General features: G+C 47.1%; 1 protein-coding gene across 2 annotated transcripts in view; it reads left to right on the forward strand.

The window, feature by feature from the left end:
* Positions 1–8697, forward strand: part of ISM1 (isthmin 1) — an 89634-nt gene extending 80937 nt beyond the window's left edge. For both annotated transcript variants that reach the window (XM_079944027.1, XM_079944028.1), the window contains exon 6: positions 4146–8697. In XM_079944027.1, coding sequence (XP_079800153.1) covers positions 4146–4663 — 518 coding nt within the window. In that variant the 3' untranslated portion in view covers positions 4664–8697. The remainder of the gene's footprint in view (positions 1–4145) is intronic.
* The last annotated feature ends 659 nt before the right edge of the window (positions 8698–9356 follow it).

Genomic DNA, 9356 nt, shown 5'->3' on the forward strand with positions numbered 1-9356 from the left:
TACCTCCTAGACCTATTTTAGAGTGAAATGAGTTAATAATTGTAAAACACTGAGAACATTCACACTGAATACTCCATGTAAATTTGATAAAATATAAGTCGAAGGACCTATGTCCTGTACATGAATTATGATGACCTTCTACTCTGGAGGAAAAATACAAAGCTATTTTCTGGGACCTCGCTGAATTTTGTTTCTGAAAACCCTGCCCTCTGAGGGAGACCCCCACTGGCTTTGCAGACACATACTTCCCAGGATGGACCCTCCAATCTCTATGCAACTGCTCAGTCAGGGACTCTCAGGGGTGGAATCATAGCACTCAGCCCACCCCCGCAGGCAGCATCCTCAACCCCGTTCTGTGTACTCCCTGCTTTCCCTCTGGTTTAATCCTCATTGCACTTTTTGAGATCGGTGTAATTTTTATACCCAGTTTAGAGATGAGAAAACTGAAGCACAGTGAGGTAGAATACCTTGCTCAGGGTCACAGAGCCACTAAATACTTGAGTTGGGATTCGATCCCAGGCAGTCTGGCACAAGAGCCCAGGTGTTTCATCTTAGACCAGGCCTTTCCAAGCTCCTGGGAGGTGCCGCAGCTCTCCCTTTCTCATATCCCTCAAGAGAAACCTGAGCACCCCTGCAAGCTGCCCCGCGAGCCCGATCGTTTGATTTTCACTCATGACACCACCAGCCTCCCAGGCACCTGGGTCAGAGCTGGAGAGTCACTTCTGATCCCTTCGTCCCTTCCCCCCAAGCCCACCAAGGCCTGGCAGCCCTACCTCCCCGACTACTCTTGATCTCACCAGCTGTTCCCTCCCAGAGTGTCTCACCTGGACTCTTAAAACTGGCATCAGCACTGAATCTTTCTTCCTACTGCATAGCTCAGTGAAGAGCTCACTGTCACTCAGAAACCTTCAGTGGTTCCCTAGTGCCCTCTGAAACGAGCCTGAACCACACTGAAGACCCCATGACCTGACACTAACAACCGTCCTTCCCTATATCCTCTGCTCCAGGGAAACTGAACATGTACCCTGCCCCCAGACTTCTTCTGCTTAACTGTGGTTTGCACAGTTAATACCAACCTGGATGGCCTTCCCCTCGCCCGGCCCCATCTCTGCTCTTGTATGTAGTCTGAGTCAGGTCCAGCCTTCTGAGATGGGATTGGACATTCAAGAGATTCACTGGGGAAGCGCCCGGGAAGGATAGAGGGGAAGCAGCAGAAGTAGGCAGGGAAGGCTTTCAGACCAAGATGCAGGCCTGACCCCTGCAAAGGGAGGGAGGGAAGGAAGGAGGACTGGGAAGCAAGGGCCTCAAAGCAGCTTGAGAAAGTCTCGACCATGCCAACGGGCACCCCCCAGCAAAGGCTGCCTGACAAAGGGGTCCCCCGTCGGGCAGCACCCACACCAGGCTCAGTCATCGACTGAGAGCAGCCCCGGGGGAGCACAGCCTGGATGTGGAAACCACAGCAGTTCCACAGCCGCTACAGCTGGAGGCCACCAGGCAGCAAAGTGCCCCCAGCAGGCTTCCTTGCAGGAGCTCTGAGCAGGACACTTGTGGCCACCATGCAGACCTGAAGAGCCACAGGGCCAGCCCAGTGTCACACACTCCTTGAAGAACCCCCTGACTTGCACTGATAGAAATGACACTTTTTAGCACTGGTGGGACTTTTTGCTTTGGCCCCCTTAACGCACCCCACATTCCACCATGGTGGGCAGCCTTAGGTATTGGCTCATCTTACCCGCTGCAGCTTCCTGAGCCACAAGCGATGGGAAACCTGCCACTGCCCACACCACGTCCCTACACCCCAGCAGCCCCTGTGGTTCTTTGCCTGACGGCGTGCTCTGGCCCCCAGAGCCACCAGCCCATGAATCCACGGTCATCCAGAAGTCCAGGAGCAGCCCCCTACCAGTGATTGATGGGAACTGGTGGATAATACCCAGATCCCGCCAAATAAAAAAACAACATCTCTCTTCAAAGACTGTATTCAAAGGATCATTGCAAAAGGGAAAGGGCCGATTTGCAATAGAGAAAACACTGTGTCTATAGGCCTGCAAGCCTCTCAAGGGTTAGGCAAAAGGGTTTTCTTTTACAGAGGAGTAAATAAGGCTAGAAGAACGCCACGTGAGGCAGTGGGATTGAAGGCTGATGAGATCAGATAGGGCATCAGAGAATGTTCTGCCCTGAGACCAGCCTATTTTCGGGAGGGACCCCTAAGGAGAGCCTATATGCTGGCCCAGGCAGAGGGTAGGTCAAAGTTCAGGGGCTTGAGAAATATAATATGATATCGCTTATATGTGGAATCTAAAAAGAAATGATACAAATGAACGTATTTACAAAACAGAAACGGACTCACAGACTTATAGAATGAACTTATGGTTACAGGGACGGAAGGGTGGAGGAAAGGGATAGTTAGGGAGCTTGGGGTTGACATGTACACACTGCTATATCTAAAAAGGGCAACGAGCAAGGACCTTCTGTATAGCACAGGGAACCCTGCTCAATGTTATGTGGCAGCCTGGATGGGAGGGGAGTCTGGGGGAGAATGGATACATGTATATGTATGGCTGAGTCACTTTGCTGTGCACCTGAAACTGTCACAACATTGTTAATTGGCTATACTTCAATACAAAATAAAAAGTTAAAAAAAAAGTTCAGAGGCTTGAAAGAAGGGGAGAATATTAACTAAAGTTTAGTTGGGATGCATTTTGTTCTGATTGGGGATGAGCAGTTTAGCTAATCGTTTATGAGACCAAGAAAGGGAATCTGGAGGGTCTGTGTCTGGTTTTGTCATAGGTAAACAAGGCAGCAGCTGTGAGTCTTATCAAGTCCTGTGGGGAAGAGGGTTCTTACAGTAAGTGGTTTTCCAGAATGCACAAGGGCGGGGGAAAGTCTTAACCTTGGCTGTTTCCCAGAATCACGGGGCTTGGGTAAAGTTCCACCCTGTCACTGGGTGGGTTTCCGAGGTCCAAGGGGAAGATGCTGCAGTTTCTACAGTGGTTGCTTGTTTGATCCACATCCCATATTGCCACCCTCCCTTCCCTGTCCCACCTCCATGCTCCCTGCTGGTGTTTCCCAGAATCACTTCCCAAAGAACCATTTTCACTGGCATCTTTGTCTCAGGGTCTGGGAAAATACAAACTGAGACATTCACTAAACCAGAGGTTCTGAACTCTCATGACTAAGGGACCAAGAGCAAACACCCATGAGTGACGGGATCAGGTAGAGACTGTGGGGAACTAGGGACCTCCTGTCTTGACCAAGGCGTGGTCACTGGTTACCTGTTCACAAGGCAATGCAGGACTGACGTCAACCTATCTTTGGGATTTTCAAATGAAACCAGGAATCTACATTAACAAGTGGAATCACATAATTCTTAAACGTTGGCAATTAATTCCATATTTTTTAATACTGTTAAGGCCAAACACTACACACTTCTTGGAGCAGGTTCTGGCTCAAAGTCTATAGGTCAGTGCCCTCTGGCCTAAATATTAAATTCCCTAAAAGCAGGGACCACCAGCCTCTTCCTCTTTGAGACCTCTTATCACAGGGATTTGCAAGTATTGGTTGTTAACTCTTTCCTGCCTAAGGTTAAGAAGTTAGGCCACTAGCCTAGTTTAAACCAGTCAGTGAGTGGCAGAAATAAAACTTAGTCCTACAAACAACCCTTTGAGGCATTCTCCGCCACTCATCGCTTATTTGGAGAGGAGATTCAAAATGGCCCTCTGAATTATTGTTCGTTTTGTTATGGGTGATAGTGGGGTTACGGTTATCTAGGAAAACATAGAAAATATGGTTTAATTATCCTCCTATTTTTGTAGATGCCTACTAAAACTTAGGGGTAATAATATCATATCTTTCCAAAAAAATTTTAATGAAGGAAATACAATGATTAAGTCTAGGTGATGGCATCTGGGTAGTCATTGTATACGTATATTCTCTCCACTTTTCTATGTATGTGAAAAGTTTTCATAATATAAAGTAAGGAGTTGGTGGGGCCGAGAACAAAGTTCCCAAGTTCAAGGGCCATGATCGTGTTCACCCATGGCCTGGGGGTTCCAGGGGCTGCCCGTCAGGGAAGGGAGAGGTGGACTTTAAAGTCATCAGGCAGCCGGTTTTGCATGCGATCAGAGGGTTTCTCTGGCCCGTTTCAGACACGGACAGCTGTGAGCGCTGGATGAGCTGCAAGAGCGAGTTCCTAAAGAAGTACATGCACAAGGTGATCAACGACCTGCCCAGCTGCCCCTGCTCCTACCCCACCGAGGTGGCCTACAGCACGGCCGACATCTTCGACCGCATCAAGCGCAAGGACTTCCGCTGGAAGGATGCAAGTGGGCCCAAGGAGAAGCTGGAGATCTACAAGCCCACGGCCCGGTACTGCATTCGCTCCATGCTGTCCCTGGAGAGCACCACACTGGCCGCCCAGCACTGTTGCTATGGCGACAACATGCAGCTCATCACCAGGGGCAAAGGGGCGGGGACGCCCAATCTCATCAGCACTGAGTTCTCAGCGGAGCTCCACTACAAAGTGGACATCCTGCCCTGGATTATCTGCAAGGGCGACTGGAGCAGGTATAACGAGGCCCGACCTCCCAACAACGGACAGAAGTGCACAGAGAGCCCCTCGGACGAAGATTATATCAAGCAGTTTCAAGAGGCCAGAGAGTATTAAAGAGACACCACCTCTGTTGTTCGTGACACAAACACACTGCACTGATCCGCCACCTGGCACAGAGTCCCTCTTACCCGCATACATGTATATGTACATATACCACGTGAGTATTTGTCATAAGTTACACTAGGGGTGTGCGCCAGGCCCTTGTGACTGCCATCTGAAGCCACCATTGCCTCTTCAATGTCAACGGCTTCCTTGGAACTCTTCCTAGGGGGCATGTCCTCAGGAGGATGGGGAGAAAGGAGCTGGAAGAAGAACCTGGAGGTCATAGCAGGTGGGATTCAACTCACACCCCGGATCCAGCGTTTCCGAGAGAAGCAAAGGGGCAAAGAGAAGGAAGTTGTAAATGTGATAAGCAGTTTTTATATATAACTTATTTAATATGAATGTGACTTATACGTCACCTTTTCTCTGGAGTTGTCATTGTGAAACTATTTAATCACTTCCATGAGAGTTCAGAAAGGGGCTAAGGGAGATGGAAGAGAGGGAATTTTGTAGTAATGACTTCTTTAAAAATAAAGAATTCAACAGAAAGATATCAAAACAAGAAAACACCCACCTGAAACCAAGTGTTAGTTAGCCAATGAGGTACCTTGATGAAGTCTCAGCTTCCAAATGCCCTTGCCTCAGCCTGGGCAGGGAGTGGGGGGCAAATGGGTATTTTAGGAGAAAATCTGAGGCCTGGTTTTAAGTGGACTTTAAAACAAAGGCCAGTATTAACACAATGCTATGATTCTATTAAAAGACCCCAGAATAGAATTTCTGCTCATGCCTTAATAGGTTCAGAAGGCCACAGGAAGGTCAGACATAAAAACAAGGAGTAGCACTTTTCCAAAGAAAAAATGCAAAACAAATGGGGGGAGAACATGAACTTCATCTATTTTATTTTAATACCATCGTAACAATTCTTTTCTCCACAATATATTCTCAGTAAATAAATATAAAAACAAGGAGAGGAACTCAAGTCTAAAACCCTAATTTTTTTATGTTTTAAGAAAGAAAAAAAAATACATTATTTTTGTAAAGTATTTATTGAGTCACTGAGTCTTGTGCATCAAGCAGTTGTAACATGGCCTGGTTCTGTAGGGTGGAACTTAGGACAAATAAAGAGTCGGTTCTTATGCAATCTTTACTTGCAAAACTCCAGGAAAAGAGATTACATAATAAAATCATAATAAAATGTGTTACCTACAGTAAATGTGTTCCCTGCAAATGTTTATGATACAAATTCCATAAATAGCCCTCGTAAAGCAGGACTTCAAGGCAGGGGAGAGGAAGGTTCAAACCAGGTAGAATAAAAGGCTCATTGATTGATGTGATGGTGGGTGATATAAGTCATAGCATCTTTGGCACCAAGAATATCAACCCTGCCCCGAGGAGGCTAGAGCTCACTGAAACACGTGCAACTTTTTGCCCACCCAGAGCTAAGAAAGAGCTAAGAAATCCAAGCCAGGGCAAAGGCTTAAGACAGCCCAGGTGAGTGGGACTGCTTCCAGACAAAATTCTGCAATGACAGTAATAAGTAGAACTCCTCATTGTACAAATAATTCCATTTCGAGTTGAGGAAACCAAAGCTCAGGAAAAAATAGATCACGTTGGATCTGTCATTCATTTCCTAGTCCAGTGCTCTATCCACTATATCAGCCTACCCTTAGGTTCTCATAATAAAATCTTGTTTTAATGGAAAAGCTCTTATCAGTCATTTACACTTTAGAATGAGTTATCCATGTATTGCCCACTCTCAGGATATTTATATTTAAGACCTATTTCTAATTATGGAATGAGAATCCTTATTCACACCTGAAGGAAGTTTAGGCAAGTGAACTGGGAAGGAGAAAATCAGTAGGTCCGTGTATCAGGGAAGCAGATTTGGTTCCTAATAATAGGAAAGCCATTTTTGCCAAGAGAATTGGTTGCAGTGGAATGCATTGCCTTTGGGATGGTGAGTACCCTGTCAGGACAGGTATTCAAGCAGAGCTGGAGATGAATCACATGAGAAGCTCATTTTAGTGAGCAGGAGAGACAAAAGTGTACAGCAATAACCCCGTCCGATAAGTGTTCTATAAAGGGTAAGTGGAAAGTACTCTGGGAAAATAGAGGCAGGAATCAGGGAAGTCCCTGCTAGACCTAATGGAGGAGTGGTATTTCACAAAGCGGAGAAGTGGGGGGGGGGGGGGGCAAGTAGATGCATTTGGAGTAAGAAAACAATATGGGCAAAGGCAAGGAACTACGCAAGAGCTTGGTGTTTTCTGAAAACTGGGATGTTTACAGTGATGAGCCAGAGGGACAAGAATGGCAAGTTATGGAGTTGTGTCTAAGGTGTTTTTGTGAAGGATTTAGCGTGGAAAATTAGAGCTGTTTCCTAATACAGTGAGAATGACTGATATGAGCCATGTTTCCAATGGGCTATTTGCCTCTTTATATCAGACCTTCCTGACATAACGAACTGAGAGTTGGAAGGTAGGGTGAATTAGGAGCTGGGGAGGGCTCCTGGGCTCTTTGCCTAATGAGAACACCGCTAGTTTCCCATCCATCATCCAGATGGTGCCACCCCTCTGGAAATTTGCTGAGCTATAACCTGCCTCTATGCAGTCGTATCTCATTTACTATAGGGCCCCAAGCCAGCCCCAGTGTAACCCTGGGTAATTCCTTCAAGGAAAGGGGATCATGTGAGCAAGGGCCAACTTTGCCCACCGCAGAGTAGGCTGTCTGCTCCCTCACCTGCAGCACCTGTTTATAGGACCCCTCAGCAACTGCTCTACAGACGCCTCTCATCGAATGCTTTGCTCCTTTGCTGCTCCTTGGAAAGAGATCCCTTTTTCTAGTGACCCACTGGGCCTCTCATGTGCCACGTCTGAGCAAGCCAATAGTGGCAGACAGAGAAGTCAAGACCCTCTGGTGGCCGCACATGGGAAGGATGAGGGCAGGGCCCCAGAAGAGCTGGGCAACCTCCTCACCCCATTCAATTATTATCCACCATGATTAGTCTCCAAGCCTTTCCATCTTTGTAGCTCAGTGGGCAGGGGGTAGATTTCCCTGCCCTAAGACCCGGGAGCAAGGATCAAAGAATAGGTACGATACCAGCCACCCTTCCTGAGCACACACTTTGTGCCTCTGTGCTAATCACTTTACCATGGGAGGCAAGCAGGTTACATCCATTTTACAGATAAGGCAAAAGAAGCCCAACAAGTCTTCTAACCTGCCCAAGTCATAAGGCTCTGTACATGGCAAAGCTGGTTGAAGACTGTGTTCTTAACCTTAACCTCTACTCAACTGTCTTTCTAACTCTTCCCAACACACAGGATCAGGATTTTGCCTCCGACTCACTCTGCCTTTGCTCCAGTTGTTCAAATCCACCAAATGTCCCTGCACCACCATTTACGTGTCTCACGTTGGTGATCTGGCTTTAGCTCTATATAGTCTGCTCAGTTCTCTCATATTCCATAAGAGGATTTGAATCCTGTATCTGTGCCCTTGCTCAGGTTGGCTGAGTAGCAGAGCCTAACTTTCTAGAAGATAGCCTGCTCCATGGATAAGAATGAGACTGGTCTGTTTTCCCTGCTGCACTCAAGCCCCATGTCAACTGTTGCCTGTTGGGTCGACCTGAAGGGCCGGTGCCATGTCTCATGCTTTCTACACCCCCAGCCCCTAGCTCTGTACCTGGCAGATATCATCAGGCAAGGTACAGAGGGCGGAAGAATTTGAGAGTTGAGTCAGACTACCTAGATTCCAATCCTGGCTCCCTCAGTTGCCTGCTGGGTACCACTGGATAAGTTAATCAGCCTGTGTATATTCCAGTTTCCCCATACAGTTTTTCAGAGAATAAAATAAGAGATACGAAGTTCCTAGCATAGGGCCTGTCATGTACCATGTGCGTCGGTGTTGAGTCATTGGAGAAATATTTATTGAGCGTATACTAGTTTCCAGGCATTGTTCTAGATGCCGGAGATACAGCAGTGTACAAATCCAAGTTTTCCTGGTGGAGGGGAGATGGCTGATAAATAAATAAGTACATAATCTGAAATAATGGTAAGTGATATCAAGAAAAATAAATTATTTGATCACACGTGTATGTTGCATTATTTAAAGTAATGCTAGTTGCTGTAATAGATAAGCCTTAAAATCACAATGGCTTAACACAAAAACCTCTAAAGGTATGTTTCCGGTCAAGTGGCTCTCCTCTAAGTGATGACCCAAGGACCCAAACTTTCCATCTTCAAGGCTTGACTCTCTAGGGTGCCCTGCAGGTCATCTCTATTCCAGGAGGCTTAAGGAGTAAAAAGCAGGGAGGATATGGGCAATGACTTATATAGGTGGCCCAGGGAAGTACAGCTGTTTCATGCCACACTCTTCTACAAGGGAGACTGGGAAATGGAGTACAGTCGGGGGCCCAGGAAGCAGAGGTCGGCTGTGTGAGCACCCGATCAGTCTCTGCCACATAGGTAGACCACCAACTAATTAATTACACAAGGCAAGAGAGAAAGCTAGTGAAAGGGGTTCTGGATGGGCCCAAAGTTAGTGATCAAAGGGAGTGATCCTTTTCATCTCATTTAGACCAGCTCAGCTTTCAACTGGCAGCTCCTGCAAGCCCTTACCTGATGGTTTTCTCTAACCAGGGCCCACACAGCTCGCACAGACGGGGCTGAAGTACCAGGGAGTGAACAGTGCCTCCCAGGAGGCTTAACAGGAC

Source organism: Stenella coeruleoalba, assembly GCF_951394435.1.
Source record: "Stenella coeruleoalba genome assembly, chromosome: 15".
Taxonomy (NCBI): Eukaryota; Metazoa; Chordata; class Mammalia; order Artiodactyla; family Delphinidae; genus Stenella; species Stenella coeruleoalba.